The sequence below is a fragment of the Diachasma alloeum genome, unplaced genomic scaffold (genome assembly GCF_001412515.2).
Source record: "Diachasma alloeum isolate Michigan unplaced genomic scaffold, Dall2.0 Dall_scaffold_00914, whole genome shotgun sequence".
Lineage (NCBI taxonomy): Eukaryota > Metazoa > Arthropoda > Insecta > Hymenoptera > Braconidae > Diachasma > Diachasma alloeum.
In genome coordinates, this window is record NW_021681032.1 from 273,758 (window position 1) to 291,453 (window position 17,696).

The following is a 17,696-nucleotide window of genomic DNA, read 5'->3' on the forward strand; positions in this document are numbered from 1 at the left end:
TTATGGCGTCTCGCAAGCAACAGCTGATTGGAGGGAAAGGAGAATGGGAGAATGTTTACAAAAACTCGCCCAAAGCCAAAAAAACTAGCATAAAAAGCGTTTGTCGTTCTCGGTAGGTAATTCCCTCATAAATGTCATTAAAAACCCTTCGATAAATGATATAACCCATGAAATATGAACAGTCATCACTTTTTCGAGTCGATATCCCACTCCATTAATTGAATTAATTCGCAGGGGAGGGGATCTTCGTTCATAAAAACAAATATTTGGTGGAGGTTAGGTCCTCGCTGTTCCTTTGTTCTGGAGGTGCTGAAGCTGAGAGGAATATTGTGAACATTTGGAGATATAAAATCATATCGGTGTCCATCGACGTAAGGATTTTATTGGACGCGAGGATCAGAGAACTGCGAAAATGGCTAGAACGTCGAAGGAAGAGCCGACGATTGCCCAGAGGATGTGGGAGATGTCGAACGATGTGGAGACGATATCAGCAGTGGACGAGATATACAAATACGATTACATGGAGCAGCAGAGCATCCTGGCTGCCAAGCCCTGGGAGAAAGAGTAATTAATTTCTGTTGTTAATGACGCGTGGGGGAATGATGGGGGGATTTATTCATTTGTTCTGATGGCAACAGATGAAAGGAAAAAATTTGGGGAAAGAGATTAATTTAAAATGGAACTTATTCCATTATTATTGATAAATCAATCTAGGGACTGAAATTTCAAGGAAGTTTCATTCTTCAATTCAAGTTAAATTCCCAAAATTGAAAATTTAGAAGCAACTGTTGTTTACATTTCAAAAAAATTGCAACAGCGTATTCTTCCAATGAATGAATCGAGTCTCATTTCAAAGTCCGAAAAAAGCCCTTCATTCTTTTCACCTGCGACCAAAAAGTTTATGCAAAAAATCAATAAAAACTTTATCTGCTTCAAGATCATGCTTAAATGATCCAACAGAATGTTCTAATCCCCTTGAATTTCCCCACCTTCAGCCCCCACTTCTTCAAGGACATTAAAATCTCAGCTCTCGCCCTCCTGAAGATGGTGATGCACGCACGTTCAGGTGGTACCCTGGAGATAATGGGTCTCCTCCTGGGGAAGGTGACTGCCAACACGATGATCGTGATGGATTCGTTCGCTCTACCTGTTGAGGGGACTGAGACTCGTGTCAATGCCCACGAGCAGGCGTACGAGTACATGGCTGCCTACATAGAAGCTGCCAAGCAAGTGGGCAGACCGGAGAACGCCATTGGCTGGTACCACAGTCACCCTGGGTATGGCTGCTGGTTGTCGGGAATTGATGTGTCAACCCAGACCAACAATCAGACGTTTCAGGATCCCTTCGTGGCCATTGTCATCGATCCTGTGAGGACCATTTCAGCGGGGAAAGTCTGTCTTGGGGCATTCAGAACTTATCCTAAGGTATTTTTTTTCTAACTCTTAATTGTTAACAATTTGAAACGATTTTTCTATCGTGAACCATTTGTTTTTTTAAATAAATGAACAATTGATCATTTTATAATTAATCAAGCTCTGAATGATCAATTGATCAGTCATTTAAGTGATGAAAACGAATCAATTCAAAAAATAATTAATCATTTATCCACTGACGAGTTAATTTTCTTTCACCCCAGGGCTACAAACCAGCGAATGAAGAGCCCTCAGAATACCAAACGATCCCCCTGAACAAAATCGAGGACTTTGGAGTTCATTGTAAGCAGTATTACCCCCTGGAAGTCTCCTACTTCAAGTCTTCCCTGGACAAACGCATACTGGAGTCCCTCTGGAACAAGTACTGGGTGAACACTTTGAGCTCATCGAGTCTCCTGACGAACGCAGACTACACGACTGGACAGATATTCGACTTGGCTGACAAGCTCGAGCAGTCGGAGTCTCTCGTGAGCCGCAGTAGTCACGGGTTTCTACTCGCTGCTGAGTCGCAGGAAGTGAAGCCTGAAGATAAGCTCACGAAGGCCACGAGGGACAGCTGCAAGACGACTATCGAAGTCATCCAGGGGCTGATGACACAGATCATCAAGGACAAGCTGTTCAACCAGATTGGATCCATCCGAATGGAGACTTAATAATCCCTTTTTCTATTATTTTCGTATTAAAACAGGAAGAACGTGAGGCTGACGGGGTGTACAGTTGTTTTTTCATGGAAACTTTTGCTGAGGAATTAAAATTCAATAAAAACGTGAATGTTCTCACAGTTGTCATTACTAAAATCCATTTTGTAGTTGTCACTGTTATCCAGCAGTTCATCAACTTCTCGTCGAATTTCAGGGCATTTTTCCTCGATTGTCCTAGTGTAATCGTCCTGTTTCCACTGTTGTTGTTGTTGGCTTCGGTTTTGGTACTTCCCTTACGTTATCCCTTGCCTCATAACTCTTTCATGCGAAGGTTCAATTTTTTTTACGAAAATCATTGCTTGAAGAATATTGAAAATTAATTCTTTAGGGCCGAAACAAGTGAAACTATAGTGGAAAAAACGTGATAATTATTTGAAGTCGTTTATTGCGATATCCTAATTCATAAAAAATAATAATGACAATGTATCTTCGTCTCATACTCTTCGCTTTTCATCTGCAGTTTGAACCGGTTTGCGTTTGCTGGGATCGTACAAAAAGAAGAGAAAAAAAAGACATTAAAAACGAACAATTAATGATTAACGTGATTACAAATACTACCGCATGGATTATTCTCCAGAGGTGGTAAATGATTCCGTGAAGTAAAAATTATTTAAAATTCCATGACATCGATGGACGTCCCTTGCGATCCTCCAACAATTACCACTCACTGCGAATTTTTACCTAGTCAAGATTTTGACGAGTGTTCACTCAAATAATCTTTCGTCATTTCACAGTAAGAAGTGATTCCAATGGTCTCCTCAATGATTTTTAAATTAAATGACGAATGGTACACTTTTAAGCGTGATAATGAAAACTGATTTATAATAATCATTCTATATAACAATTAAAAATTCATCTAATGGCAGTGAGAGAAAATTAATTTACCTCGGAAAAACAGGTGTGAGTTGTTCTTGATAAACGACCGATTTTATTTTTTTTCTTCTTTCTTGAAATAGAAAATGAATGGATAAAAGAGGTAAGTCGAATGCGCGGGCATTCTCCTCCGTAATTACTCCGAGTTCACCGGGATTTTTAATAGTGAAAAAATTCTATGCAACTAGTTTGGCAAAGACATGAAATTACCGACGAGATTACCCCCAATTTTCACGCTGAATCGACCTTGTGATGAGCTTGTGATCAAAACGAGATGAGGCAATTTCATTCGAAAATCAGTTTTGCAGGAGAGATATTCATTGAAAAATCATTTCGATGTTGATTCATCTGATTTATCCCTCACCCAATGAATTGAATTCCCTGTTACACATATTTAAAAAATTAATAGAAAAACCCAGGGCTTTCTATGAGAAATTTTGTTAAATTTCTATTACAATTCTGTCGACAATTGTGAAATTATGTCTTACGTTTTTTCGGATTTTTGTATAAGAATTCTTGCCACCAAATTAACAATTTTCTTTGGGATTTTGTTCTCAGAAACAGATAAAAAAAACAGCGTAGAAAGCTTGAAGAATTCATGCCGAAGAATTTCTATAGAAAAATAAAAAAACATTGAACTTTCCTTGATGCAATATTTAAAAAAAAATGACACAGTTGAATAGAAATTGCATGATCTTCAACAAAATTCCAAAAAAACACTAGAAAGCATTAGATTTTTCTCATAAATTTTCCCATAGATACTCCTTTAATCGCGAATTAGTTGAAAAAAAGTGAATTTGAATAGCTACAGCATTTCTCAATCACTCGGAACAAAGATATTTTAGGTGGTACAGTAATAGTATATCACAAACGTTTTTCATCATTTCATCATATCATAGAGTTGGGGGGAAAAAGTGGATAATCTTTTTCCAGGAAAAATCTAAGTTTCTAAATTTTAGGTTTTCTCAAACTCTAAAAGATTCTTTTTACATCGCATTCAATTACTTCACTGAATTTTATTTATAATTATTTATACGTTCATGGGATTAATTCTATTGCACGAGCGAAGGAGAATTTCCGTAATATTTATTGATCATTTAAACTGTAGGAATTTCTTTCAGTAAGAGATAAAAGCAAATTAAATGTCCAGAGAGACCAGAATTACGTGTGCAACTCACACAATTTTTCATTTTAATTAAATTCATGCATTTTTCATTGAATTTCAATTATTTAATTTCCAAATGTGATCGATAAAACTTCAGTTATGAAAATCGATAATTGAAGTACGAACTGACCGTTATGAGAAGCAGATGCGCGTCATGGCGACACCCAAGCGTTTTCCGTTCAAAGAGGGACATTATACGTTCGAAAAAATTTAGCAGAAAAACGAAAAGTAAAATTCTATTGAATTTTCTATTAGTTATGTTATCTGCATGTTTTTTTTTCGATGCAAATGGTCAATGGAAAATATTCTACAGAAAAAAATAATAGAATTCGATTTACCTACACAACTTATTTCATTGAAATATTTTCTGCAGAAATCCCTCGGCTCAAATGTTCCAGATTTTTTTGTTTAATTGTTTTTTTTATGAAGAGAAGAGAAAAATAGAGTCGAAAAAACTTGGAGGATTCATATCCAGGAATTCCTACAGAAAATGTTTGACTAGAAAGAGTTGTGTAGAAATATGAGATTCCATCGGACATTTTCGACTAAAAGCTAATAGATTTTTTAATAGAAGTTCAATTTTCCATCAAATCCCCACTGTTTCTATGAAATTTTCTCCTGCGTATAATAATATCCACAACAGAATATTCCCTCCTCCTCACCGTGAGAAAAACGTTTCAACACAATCCGTTAATCCACACTTGTCGTACGATTTCTTTACTTAACGTAATCGCTATGTACAATTTTAATGATATCAGAAATCGATTCAGTAGTTTCCTTTAACCATTAAATTTCCTGAATTTGCCTCTGTAATTCTCTCGAGTACATAAGTAATACTAATTTCTACCTAAACAGCTCAAGCTGTTATTTATTTCCACGTTAATACTATTGTACAATAGTATAATTGAAGTATTTTTCCCTTCGAATTGCAGATGTACCTGCAATATTTATAAAAAACAAGTGATCCTGCCGCCCCTCGATGACTCGATAAACGATTAAACCTCAAGTTTGCCCATCATTAATTTAACCAGAGGTGAATCGTTAAGAGTGTGGCAGATCAATGGTGTGTGTTTCATTCCCAAAGATGAGTCGGAGTCTCTTCATGGGTGGTGGAGGTGGATCGAGATGTATTTCCCGTTTTTTATGTCGTCTCTCGCGATCACGAGTTTTGTGTTTTTTCTTTCGTCTCGAGCTCTCGACTCCCTCGACCCTGAGCACCTCGTACTCAGGCTCATAGCTGTCTTCACTGAGACTCGTGCCAGACTCAACGATATCATCGAGAATTGGTGAACGTTTCATGCGGAGCGTGAGCTTTAAACGTCCACCAGGACGTTCTGGAGTGATGGGGCATTCCCTGCAACGAGTCTCTGCCTGCCAGTGACAATTCTCTGGGGGAGGGGGATGAGGCTTCTTGAGAATACAATCTTTAACGTTTGATCTGTACTGATTCTCGGTTGGCTCGAATGAAGGCTCCCTGGAGTGCCTGGCCTCGTCCTTTTTCGTGGGCCATGGCTTCTCAGCCACCAGAACTGGTGCCTCGAGTTTACTAAACTCCTGGAGTCTGCTTTCACTGGGGTCCTCGTGGCTCTCCTGCTTGGTTCTCCCGATTACCTCCGTCTCCTCTGGGTTACTCTCCTTCTCGTTGAACTCGTAGATGTCTCCCTGGATCCCTGAGTCGTCGTCACCAGCTCCAACTACACTCGTCGTCACCTTCTGATCCCTCTTCGAACTCCTCGTCAGTCTGCCATTCACCTTCACCTCCCCTCGACCCTTGGAGGGGTTCGAATCATCTTTAGCATTGATGTCAGCAATGAGCTTTCGTTTTCTGGACTTTGTCACTCCCCCACGACAACGTTTGTTTCTTCTCCTGGATTTTGGAGTCGTTTGCTGGAGTAATTCAGGTGTGTCCTCTGATCTTTTGAGAGTTAAACTTCTGGAGTCTTCAGATTTGTTCGAACTCGAGTCTTTCACTGTCATCAGCTGTTCGTCCACGTTCTCACATTTATCATCACTGTAATCCATTTCGTAATCGTCACTGTTACCCAGGATTCCGTCCACTTCTCGCCGAATCTCAAGGCATTTTTCCTCGATTATCCTAGTGCAATCGTTCTGAATGTTATTGATTTTATCCAGGCTCTTCTTGGCAGGATGCGTACCATTGAAACCCTTGGAGAATTCGCTCTCCATAGGTGCAGTCTTGGCAGCATTTATGAACTCCTCACCCTCGGAGTTCCCTGTTTGTCCCTCGACCTGTCCAAAGTTCGATTTCCTCGGGGTTTCACCGTGCGCTGGTGATTTTCGGTGCTCAATGTCCCTCGAATCCCCACAAGACTGAATTGACTTTCGTCTCTTGCTCATTCCATTGAGAGAAACTGTCGCTGGATTTCTCCAATTTTGTGATGACTCCTCAATCTCTTTATCAACAATTAAATTGGTATTTTCACTCTTTGAATTCAAATCATCGAAGTCGGAATTTTTCGACAACACTGAACAAGTCCGATTGATTTTGCCATCGATTTTCGCATTTGTGTCGTGAATTCTCGAGTCACCGGGATTCTCTTTGGACTCGTCACTGAATCTTGTGATGCTTATTCTCTCGTATTCATTCTTATGGTGATTGACATCAGTATCACGATTGTTGTCGGCTAGTGGGGCTGGACGTTCGTCTACACTGGCACGTGTACGTTTCGTCTCTGTTCTTCTTTGGAGTCTCGAGGCCCTGAGACTCTGGCCATTCTTGACGTTTCCACTGTTGTTGTTGTTGTTGGCTTCGGTTTTGGTGGATTGTTTGTTGCGGAGATTCCTCGTGCCATGGGCATTCATAGGGGACGGATGTGGTCGTGATGCTGGAGTTGAGTTGGTGCCATCGTCCAGGGACAGTGGCTGCTGCTGGGCTATGTCCGAGAAACGACAGCCCTGCGCTATCAGGAGCTCTGCGTCGTACTTCGTTAGTCCCTTGCGTCGTAACTCCTTCATGCTCAGGGACTGGGGGGCCACTGCTGCGTTACCAACTAGGACTGCGTTTCGCTCCGTCAGGGCGCTGTCCACTTGTTTGTTGGAGCTCGGCGGCTGCTGCCGGTGTTTTGTTCGATTTATTCGGTTGTCCGTCTCTCGCAGACGGTAGCCTGGAAATCAAACCAGAAAAATATCGTTTTGGAAATATAACAGGAGAGGAGAACTGTCCTTGATGCCTTCATTTTATGATGAAATGAGGGAACGAGATGCCGAGTAAAGTTGACATAAAAAATTATTCATATTCATTTGTATTTACACTGTTAAAATTTTTTGCGATGAGTACGAAAAAACCAATACGGAAAAAAAGGAAACGGCAAGTTTAAATCCAATTATTCTAAGATTTTTTAACAATATTAAAGATTATTCCAACGAAAAAAATAACAAAAGTATTTGGCCATTTTCAAATTAAATTAACTCATCTCGTTTCGCCATTTCGCAACTGAATTGTTGAATCATCTCGATAACAAGTGGTTTAGACACAAAAAATGTCTCGACTTGCAGGAATTACTAACAATAATTAGTACTAATAATTTGAATGAAAATTGATATTAGAGTTAATCATTTCGTCGTAAACATTATTCAATGGAAAATAAAGGAAAAAAGATACCTGTCGACAACTCATCCCCGGGCTTTTGACTGGCAAATGCCCCAGTGCCCCGCCTCTCGCAAGTTTCGCACTCGCAGAAGCAATTGCCATCGCCAAAAAAGTCCTCCCCATAAAAACAAGTTATCTCCTCGCCAATTTCAATATCCCTCAGTACTTTAACACAGGCAGTATCACGACCAGTTGCCACAAATTTACAATTGGCCCGACAATCGTGATTAATGTATGCAGCTGGACCAAGCCACAGCTGTGCACAATTTTTTCTACAGCTGAACATAACGGAAAAATCGTTTTTACCAGGATGCAAAAGGGCAGCCTCCTCTTTCTCACTCAGTTCAGCGATACAACCAACGAGACAGGGGATTTTATCGTGCTTCAGCCATTTACGTGTGGCACATATTTTCGCACCCTTCTGACCCTCCAGGGAGTACCTGTAGCACGGCTCGATTGCAAAGCCCGAGTCTTTGTCGAAAACCCTGAGATAACGATAGACATGGCCTTGTAAATTAATCTGTTGTTGTTTGGATTTTGTGTGCGGCAGTCTCGCCCCCCAATCCCCACCCATCAATTTTTTGTATGTTTTCTCGTAGTTCTGGGCCTGAATGAAATCCGTTATTATCTTTCGAAGCTCGTCCCTGTTTGCCTTCAATGGTCGATACCTGGAACACATTTGTTAAGATTTCGTTAAAGCATTGGGATGTTTGGATTTCAGAAGATATGAATCCGTTAGAAAGACAAGCTAATGACGATTTTTCCTGATTTCCGAATCAAATCGTTAATGAAATTAACCTGAGTTCTGGAATATGATTCATGGAAAAACTTATTCATCTTGGAAGTTCTGAAAAATTGAGTTTTCTTCAAGCGGTTTTTCATTTTTCAATGACTGCTTGAATTTTAAAACCCATTGTGACAATTTTAAAAACTGTACGTTAAATTTTGAAGAAATTAAGTGATTTTTGAATCACAACGTGGAAATTCCTCATTCTCCTTGCGCAAATGAAAAATCATTAAATGAAAATAAAACTATCAATGATGAATTACATTGACATCGAATGAACTTGCCATTTTAATAAACGACTTGACATTCACCGAAATCAATGCAATTCGATTGTTGTATGAGTGATTGAAATACCTAATGTTCATTTTGTGGGTGACAAAGCCCAGGTACGGATCGAGCACAAGTGAAGTGGCAAGATCGTCGTTGTCACACAATTCCTTGGGCGTCATACCGCCACCGGCAGTACCGTTTGGCTGCATCTTATTTCCCACCATGCCACCGAGTCTACGCTCGTGCTTCCTCACTGTCGCTGCCGACCCCTGAACTGAAAGACTATCCACCACCATTCTGCAACCCTTACACTCACTGAAAAAAAGTTTTCATTCGAGCACGAAATAGTTTTCAGCAAAAAATAACATGCTCATGAGATAACTGATCAATCAATTAATTAATTAATGCGTGGTCTTGAGAAAAAAATTCATGAAAAAATTCTGTTTACGAATTCTTTAGAGTCCTCTATTACAAAGTCTTCAATCAATTCCGCATTGTTCAATTATCTCATTAATATGCCTTTGCCTAAAAAACCCAGAAAACGATTTATATTGGAAATTTCTTCAGCTCTACAAAGTCTTGATTTTAACCTTTAAATCAATCGTTAACGAGATAATTAACCATTTCCAAAACGTTCAATCACCTCATTAATGGCTGTTTTCAAGAAGAAATGTCAAGAGAAATTTCCATTTACAAATGCTCTCCAAATAGTCTCCCAAAACCCTTACGAGCCAGATTTCAGTAAACCTCAAAATCAGCTTCGTGCCAAGAATCAAAAATCCCCCCCAAACCTTCCAAACTCCCGTCCCCTGCCAACACAACGGCTCAAACTCCCCGAGACAAAAATAAATTAACAACAAACCGATGCGAGACAAATCAACAATGCAGCTCCAACCAACGGATCACCAAAACCTCATTTAAAACCCCCCGACCAATCTCGCATTCCCGTTGGACCCCGAACCCCCCGACCCCTCATCAACTCCCCATCCCCAGCCCCCCAATTACCGACTAATTAACAAACTCACGAACATCACCACAGGGAGAAGAAGCGTTGAATTGTTGAGACGAAAAAAAAGAACAGGTCGTTTGAAACGTACGAGAACGACGTATCGAACCCCGTGACAAGGAGCTCACGTCATCAGCGATTATTGGGCTTTAACCTCGCCATCAACGAGGAACAATCCTCAACACTGGCAGGAGCCCCCGAATTTTGACAATTCAACACGAAAGTCTGTCGACCATGCCCCGAAATGCTAATGGCCGCTGACGGAACACTCTCCCCATACAAATCCATAAACCCCCGAATGTCCCCCCAATGGCCAATCGATTCACCCGAAATGTCACCTCGAACCGATCATAATTACCTCGAGATTAATCAACTCACCATAAAGTGCTGCTCCTCACAGAGGAGCTCCTGCATTTCGTGGTTTATTCATCGACTTTTTCGGGTCGCGAAGGGGACGCGCTCCGACCTATCATGGCAGATTGACCGAGACACGCACACTCGCGAGGCCTCTTGTCGATTCTGATGTCCAGGCTTTGTGGGTAATTCAGGATTAGTTCAGGATTTTTTTCACTGCTGAATCATCTGGACAATTGAGATTGTATTATTGATCGATGGAGTTTGTTCGCTTTATTTTTATTAGCGGTGATGGATTATTGGTGGTGAGGAACTACCACAAGATCGCGTATATACGTCATGTTTCGTGGATTACCGAGAAACATGTTGGGGCTAGGGATTTTAGGAGGATTCGGGAGGTTTTGGAATTATTATTCCTGGGGATTATTTCTTTGAAGTTGGTCTGACCATCAGTTTTCCGGGGGGTTTGGCGGAAAATGAGGGTGGGATTGGGCATTTTGGGGGCGGTTGAGGGAAATCGGGGGCGGTCTGAGGTTGTTGGCCATGTTTGGGGATTTTTTCAGACGAATACTGCGTCTGGAGAATTTTTTGACTGATTTTTGGTGGCACACCTGCGTTACTATGGCGACCGAACGCCGTTGGGTCCCAGCTGTCGCCTGGCAACCACCTCCGCGTCAAGATGGTGATGTTTGATATCGAGGGCGTTTGATTTATTGGGAAATTTGGGTGGAGTGGGCGGATTTTATTGGGAAGACGGGGCTGAGGGAATTGTAAATAATAACACGTCTACGTGTGCGTCATGTGGAGAAATTTAATGGAAAAAACTGGGGCTTTCTCTGAGAAATTCTATTAAAATTGCGTTTTTTGCAGATTCTGCGCAACATTCTTCAACTTTCTCCTCCGATTCTTAAGACATGTTCTAGAGAATTTTAGAGAACAACTTTATTCAGCAAAAAATGGGATTGTGGAGTGAGGAACTTACAAAATGGAGACTCGGAGGACGTTTGAAAAACCTTAATAACTTTGAACAGGAAATTTGTTTGAAAATTCCGAGGAAACACATTGGCGCAATGATGCAGACTGAAATGTTTGCGAAACGTCGGAAAAAAGCTGAATCTAGACGCCGCATCCAGGCGGAAGGTATAACAATGAATACTAAGGTTGGCTCAAAACTCGAGTTATCAACATTAAAGCGAAATTCCGACCGTTCATTTTCAATTGTTGAATTTAATTTAATTGTTCACAATGGTCACAAGAAAAAACATGACAGCCCCAAAAAAATTAGCTTACAAAAAATTAAACATCATTTTCTGTTGAATGTCGACTGAATAGAAATTTGAATGAATTTCTCGGATTGATCCCCGATCAGCTGAGTTCATTAATCTCAATTCATACTTGAATTTCGCATGCGCACTCCACGTGACCATGAAATAGACACGTTGGAGGTCACTGCGCATGCGCACACCGGGCACTCCCACATGTGAATATTCGACTGAAAATCACTCTTCCTTCGATTCTCCCCCCACTTCACTGCGGTTGAATTGAACTGCACACTCCCCTCTACTTGGGCTGAAGGGAGATGATGATTCAGTTCAATTCAGTTGGACTATGATTGGTGATAAGCGTTGGTGGGCCAGAGATAGTGTATCTTCCCCGAGCCGGAATCAGTGGTGCATGTATAGCCTCCCCGGCCTGACATTAAAGACACGTGCTCATTCCCGAGCCCTCCAGAAGACTCATTGATCGTTTCTCGAGGGTGTTATCGAGTGTCAGCTGATCAATTATGGCCATGGAGGCTGTGGAGAGTCCCGCAGACAAAATAAAACACGTGAAAACGGGAATCATCGACTTTGTTGCCGGTTCCCTTGGTAAATACCCATTGCATCACTTCTTATTTGTTGGTTTGGATTTTCCAACGTGTCTTCCTGTTATTATTGGGAATTACCATAATTTTTTACATTCTACGTTGTTTTGTGTTAGCGGAGACGGCACAGGTACGTGCCTGCTCTGATAACAATTGACGATTGAAATGAGAAATTGTGAAGAACTAAAAATCAATAATTTGGAGTAATAATTGTTAATTTATTGGAATTGATTGACAATTGCATACGAATTATCGAAATTGTCATTTGGAGTTTCTTTCACAATTTAATAATTCATTAAACGCAGCGAATTGATACATATGTACGAAAAATCGAACATTAACTTGATTTCATATTTAAATTTTTATTGAATTTTTGAAATTTCATATGAATTGACAGTTGAATATTTCAAAAGCAGTTTTTAGAATACGACATAAACTTTCTTGTGAAGTGATAGCTTCGGATACTTTTTTTCTCCAGATTCACCCGTTAGTTATCGTTTTATCAGTTCAGTATTTTCCCTGCTTTATCTTGACATCATTACCAGGAACTTCGACTGCAAACTCGAGATATTGAAGTGATCAATGAAAGAATTCTCAGATGATACATTTTGTTCAATCGATCACCTAATTATCAGTGATGATGATAAATTGAGTAACGAAATTATTACATTTTCTGAGGCCCTTTTTTGTGAGAAAACCAAAAATTCATGACTTCTAATGCATTCATAGTTATTGGGGGATTGGTTTGTCCTCTTTAAGGCACTTTAATTGCCCTCCCCTTTTCCCCTAAAACCATTATTGACCACGATTAATCAATTTATTCAGGTGGAATTGCCCTCGTTTATGTCGGACAGCCCCTCGACACAGTCAAAGTCAAGATGCAGACATTTCCAGATCTGTACAAAGGGATGGCAGACTGTTTTCTCAAGACTTTCAGACAGGATGGAATAGCCAGGGGTCTCTACGCTGGCACTGCCCCCGCAGTTGTAGCTAATGTCGCTGAGAATTCAGTTCTCTTCGCTGCTTACGGGGCATGTCAGAGTGCCATTGCACATTTAACAGGGAAACAAAAAGTTGAGGAGCTCAATGCATTTGGAAACGCGAGTGCAGGATTCTTTGCAGCTTTTTTTTCGTCATTGACATTGTGCCCAACAGAACTCATCAAATGTCGGCTGCAAGCTATGAGAGAAGTCCAGTCGCTAGAGTTGAATGCTGGCAAGAAAATTGTAAGTGCATTCAGTTTTTTCCGCATTTCTTCCCCTCGTGATTGCTACAACTTTTTCTATTGAGACATTTTCCACAGAAATTCCTCGACAGAAATTTTCCAAGTTTTTTTCACTTTATTGAAGTCAATTAATTTTTTCAATGAAATATTTTCCATCGAGCATTTCGATGGGAATCGGTTTTCCAATTGATGTATTCTCCATCTCTTTCAGAAACGAATAGGGCCATGGCGTCTGACAAGGGACATAGTTCGCCAGAATGGCTTCACTGGATTATTCCGGGGGCTGTCTTCAACGATAGCCCGAGAGATGCCGGGATACTTCTTCTTCTTCGGTGGATATGAGGCGACCAGGGAACTATTGGCGAAACCGGGTCAGAGTCGAGAGGACATTGGATGGCAGAAGACTATGATAGCTGGTGCAGTTGGTGGTACTGTACTGTGGCTCGTCATTTTCCCTGCTGATGTTGTGAAGAGTCGAATACAGGTGAGATATTCGCGCCATAATGCAAATAAAACATCTTTAATTGACCTATAGTGAGAAAATTATCTCGATAAAGAGATTATGCAAAACACGGAAAATATGAAGAAAAATCAAACCGAAAATACTGAATTTGTGTTCACAATTCGATTCAACATTTCCAGGTTCAAAATTTATCAGAACCAGCATTAGTCATCATGAAAGACATCGTGAGAAAAGAGGGAGCAGGTGCTCTCTACAATGGATTGAAGCCAACTCTCATAAGGACGATACCAGCCACTGCCACCCTCTTCGTGACATACGAGTACTCGAGGAAGCACTTGCAGTCACTCCTGGGTGTCTGACCCGATTGAATAATTAGTTTGAATTCTGCTACGTGAAATCGACTGAGTGCAGGCTCATCTCGTCGATGAAAACATCTCTTCCAGGAAGAGACGAAGATTAATTCCTCAGGCTCTGATCTCACTCATGAACAATCCAATGCAGTGAGATGCATACTTTGGCAGCAATTGATGTGCATGACATTTTTTCATCAGTATGTATTTTTCTTTTAGTTTCATATTCCATTCATGACTGAAAAATCATGATGCAGGTGTTTTCAACAGCAACAATTCCATTCTTCAGAATAAAAAAAAGAATTTATAATTTTTCATCCAATTTTCGTATTTCATCAGTGTATACAATAAAATAGTTTTATGCAACTCATGAAGATTTGTACAAACATTTAACATTTAAGACGAAGTATGTTCTTTATTGTTAATGTGCTCTGTTAATACATCTCGGAGGAATTCTTGTCGTTCGGCCTCCTTGAACTTCGTCCACGTTGACAACATGATCTAAAATAATTGTAATTGATGTTTGAGCTGGTGGTTGACAATAATAAATTGACAAATGTCGTGTAAGAATGATTTACCGTTATTGGGGTGTATCCAGCCCTCGTCAAGTGCCTCAATTTGGCGTTGGAGGTACCACTCAGTAACGTACTCTCCCTGAACATATGATTGTGAGACGCTAGAACCACCGCAAACCATTTGTAATTCTTCGTGCGCTCTGGAGTGAATTTCAGCCTGAATTGGGGGCACTTCAGCAGCATTTCCTCAGGTGATATGAAGTTATTCTGGGAGTCCATGCAGAGGATTATGTCGCCTCTCTGGTACTGGGGGAGGACTTGGTCGATGAAATAATTATTCTCACCCACAATGGCCTTCAGATAATGCACTACTTCAAACAAGAATTTGTGATACGTTTGGGTCTGTGTCAAAGGATCGTCTCTCCAGACAACACCAGATGCATATCTCTGCAAGGAAATTATCGTTATGCTGAGGGAAACAGGATAATAGTCCCAAAATTTCTGTTCAAGTTCTCATTTCATTTCATGAAGACGAAAATATGAGAATTTCTGTTGAAACTGTAAAATTCTATTGGAGTTATGTTGAAACTCATTGAATAATTTAATTAGTTTTCCAAAAAATCATACCTTGGCCAAATAATTGTAAATTCTCTCGGGTAAAAATGGTCCTTCATACTCAGGCACTTCCAATTTGAGCCCACACTCGAGAGTCAGATACTCCCGCCCAATTTTGAATGCATTATTTCGATAAACTTCCTTTAGATATTCAGGATTCATGATGCTATTTATGATATCCAGGGGATAAATGTCCGCAAGGGAGAGGTACATCAGGGAACAGGCGTACGTAATAGCGAATTTCTTGCGTTCAGTCGTGCGGACAGGATTCCTCAATTCTTCGACGGCCATTTCGTAGAGGGGAAAATCTTTGGGGTAATTGAATATCATCAGGCTGAAGAGGATTCTCTCGATGTCTTTCAGTCTCGCATCGGAGAGACCTCTTTTCACTAATCTGTTGGGGAATAATTGATTATAAGTTAATTCATCGAATTATTATCTCTGCAATGAATGAATGAAACTTTCTCACTCATTCATGATTAAATCCATGACTTCTTTCTCGTAGACTAGGGTGGCGGAACCAGTGTGCGCAGTGTGGACAAGACACGCTGTTGAAATCGTGTTGATTCGAATTTTAAAACGACGTAAGAGACCTCTCAATATTTCTCGGTCCCTCAGATGTACACTGAGTCTGAAAAATAAAAATAATGGAGATGGTACAAAACTTTTTCATTTTTCCATGTGAAGATTTAGCAAAAAGCAATCCAGTAATGGGAAATAATAGAAATCATGATTAATGTCGATGTTTTCACGAAAATTTACAAGGAATTTCATCATTAAAAATTCATTGTTTGATGAAAATTATTTCATGCAAAATAAACAGAAATGAGAAAAGATGATGTGAAAATATTTTTAATTTTCAAATTCGCCTTCAGAATAAATTCAATTTTCCACGAATTATTGTAGAAATTCTTCGAGTGAAGTAGAATATGAAAATGCATGGAGAACATTTCGATGTGTCCCGAATAATTACCTAGCCATTTTCATAATAGCAGAAATGTAAATCTCATCGAGAGTTGCCATGTTATCAATACACTTCTGAATGATATGTCCCGAAAGCGCTGGATTCCTGATGAGAGTCGCCGTCTTGAAGAACCCCATGGCGATGATGGCGAGCTCCTCAGGGTTGAACTCCTCCACAATGGCCTCGAGCCGGTACTCAAGCTCGTACATATTGATGTGCGGTTTCCTCCCAGCATTGAGAAGATACATGTAATGGGGGTAGTTATCGGAGGACATTTTCGAGGGCTTGGATCCCAGTTTCTTCATGGCGTAGCCAGTGAATTTCGACTGCCCCAATCTTCTCAAGTGGTAGAAGAGGTCGCAGGTCATCAGGAGATCGTTGGCGTCCCACTCGAGACTTCTCTTCCAGCACTCCTCGTCCAGGGCGTCTTCCAGGGTTGTCAGTGCCCTCAGCTTCGTCTTAAGGGGCATCGGGTACCACATCTCCACGTACCTCAAGAGCAGCCACATCTGGCCAGAGACGGGCAAATGAATAATATCTGCTATTCATTTTTCATTATCTTAATAATGATTTTGTGAAAAAAATTAAATTGTGATGATTGAAATGAAATTAATTCATTTATGATGAAAAGAATAATTTCTTCTCAACACTGAATGTTCTGAGTGTTGAATTGTTCATGAAATGGAATAATTTTATTTTTCAATTGAAAGAGCAATGATTCCTCTTTGTGATGAGCTTAAACTGAGCTCAATTGATAAATCCGTTTCTGAGTTATGAATATTTTTAAAAACGTCAAAAGTGTCCATTTTACCCCACCCGCCCCTAAAAAATAATAACAATGCCAAACTCTACCTGGTCCGTCAGCAGTTCCTTCACGATCGACGTCAGCTTCTCCAGGATTGCTATGTGTTCATCCGTAAATTTTTTGTTGTTGGATCTGGCGTCGTACGAGAGAATCCTGAAGTTCTCGATGACTTCTGAGACGTCTGAGGTAGCCGCCCACTGCTTCCGCAGGATATTCTCGATGGTCTCCTCGGGGAACTTCTCATCTGGGATTATTGGAGGGACTATCGTCTTCTTGTAACGGGGGTTGTTCCGGAGGACCGAATAGGCTAGACGATTCTCGGTATTCCTGTAGCTCCCGTGGATGGGGTGGTGCTCACTGGGGTCCTCATCGTCGGCGTTCTCCGGCTGGTCTGACGTCTGCGAGAGGTTCGAGTAGCCCTCGATCTTCTCGGTGGAGAAGATGGACCTCTTCAGGGTCCTACCCGAAGGGAACTGCAGGGGCTTAGAAGGGGGGATCGTCGAGAATTTGAGGTTAGGTTCCACATAGTCACGTGAAGATCTTAGGAAGGTTTTTTTATCGCCAATTTTCAGGAAAACCCGGAGTCTTCGAGCGAACATTGCGGCGATTTGAGGGGGTCTCGAGGGTTTTTTAACAGTGTCGATGTGGCTTTTGCGGGGAAAATTGGGTTTTCATCACTGGCACACGTTCGGTTC

The 17,696-nt window shown here is 40.7% G+C and overlaps 4 protein-coding genes across 4 annotated transcripts; 2 read left to right on the forward strand and 2 right to left on the reverse strand.

Annotated features, from left to right (window-relative positions):
• Positions 1–9: 9 nt before the first annotated feature.
• Positions 10–2,218, forward strand: LOC107045359 (COP9 signalosome complex subunit 5). Its single transcript, XM_015267626.2, has 4 exons — positions 10–112; positions 235–564; positions 996–1,425; positions 1,638–2,218. The coding sequence occupies exons 2-4, from the start codon at positions 413–415 to the stop codon at positions 2,085–2,087; spliced, it is 1,032 nt and encodes a 343-aa protein (XP_015123112.1). The 5' UTR covers positions 10–112; positions 235–412; the 3' UTR covers positions 2,088–2,218.
• Positions 2,219–4,863: 2,645 nt separating this feature from the next.
• LOC107045329 (histone-lysine N-methyltransferase Suv4-20) lies at positions 4,864–10,541 on the reverse strand. The gene is made up of 4 exons (XM_015267571.1): positions 10,225–10,541; positions 8,925–9,155; positions 7,796–8,451; positions 4,864–7,298 (listed from the first exon to the last, which is right to left on the reverse strand). Exons 2-4 carry the CDS (start codon positions 9,134–9,136, stop codon positions 5,215–5,217), a joined length of 2,952 nt encoding a protein of 983 aa, XP_015123057.1. The 5' UTR covers positions 9,137–9,155; positions 10,225–10,541; the 3' UTR covers positions 4,864–5,214.
• Positions 10,542–11,746: 1,205 nt separating this feature from the next.
• On the forward strand, positions 11,747–14,669 carry LOC107045331 (mitochondrial ornithine transporter 1). The gene is made up of 4 exons (XM_015267573.2): positions 11,747–12,068; positions 12,890–13,290; positions 13,501–13,773; positions 13,932–14,669. Exons 1-4 carry the CDS (start codon positions 11,984–11,986, stop codon positions 14,109–14,111), a joined length of 939 nt encoding a protein of 312 aa, XP_015123059.1. The 5' UTR covers positions 11,747–11,983; the 3' UTR covers positions 14,112–14,669.
• On the reverse strand, positions 14,425–17,696 carry LOC107045330. Its single transcript, XM_015267572.1, has 6 exons — positions 17,049–17,696; positions 16,206–16,705; positions 15,702–15,863; positions 15,245–15,626; positions 14,681–15,064; positions 14,425–14,603 (listed from the first exon to the last, which is right to left on the reverse strand). Exons 1-6 carry the CDS (start codon positions 17,598–17,600, stop codon positions 14,499–14,501), a joined length of 2,085 nt encoding a protein of 694 aa, XP_015123058.1. The 5' UTR covers positions 17,601–17,696; the 3' UTR covers positions 14,425–14,498.

Coding starts and splice junctions, on each gene's coding strand:
- LOC107045359 (XM_015267626.2), top strand. CDS start 413: ATGGCTAGAACGTCGAAGGAAGAGCCGACGATTGCCCAGAGGATGTGG. Junction 565..995: donor GCCAAGCCCTGGGAGAAAGA/GTAATTAATTTC, acceptor CCCCACCTTCAG/CCCCCACTTCTTCAAGGACA. Junction 1,426..1,637: donor CATTCAGAACTTATCCTAAG/GTATTTTTTTTC, acceptor CTTTCACCCCAG/GGCTACAAACCAGCGAATGA.
- LOC107045329 (XM_015267571.1), bottom strand. CDS start 9,136: ATGGTGGTGGATAGTCTTTCAGTTCAGGGGTCGGCAGCGACAGTGAGG. Junction 8,452..8,924: donor ACCCACAAAATGAACATTAG/GTATTTCAATCA, acceptor AATGTGTTCCAG/GTATCGACCATTGAAGGCAA. Junction 7,299..7,795: donor CGGGGATGAGTTGTCGACAG/GTATCTTTTTTC, acceptor TTTGATTTCCAG/GCTACCGTCTGCGAGAGACG.
- LOC107045331 (XM_015267573.2), top strand. CDS start 11,984: ATGGCCATGGAGGCTGTGGAGAGTCCCGCAGACAAAATAAAACACGTG. Junction 12,069..12,889: donor CTTTGTTGCCGGTTCCCTTG/GTAAATACCCAT, acceptor CAATTTATTCAG/GTGGAATTGCCCTCGTTTAT. Junction 13,774..13,931: donor TTGTGAAGAGTCGAATACAG/GTGAGATATTCG, acceptor CAACATTTCCAG/GTTCAAAATTTATCAGAACC.
- LOC107045330 (XM_015267572.1), bottom strand. CDS start 17,600: ATGTTCGCTCGAAGACTCCGGGTTTTCCTGAAAATTGGCGATAAAAAA. Junction 16,706..17,048: donor AGGAACTGCTGACGGACCAG/GTAGAGTTTGGC, acceptor GTCTCTGGCCAG/ATGTGGCTGCTCTTGAGGTA. Junction 15,864..16,205: donor GCTATTATGAAAATGGCTAG/GTAATTATTCGG, acceptor TTTATTTTTCAG/ACTCAGTGTACATCTGAGGG.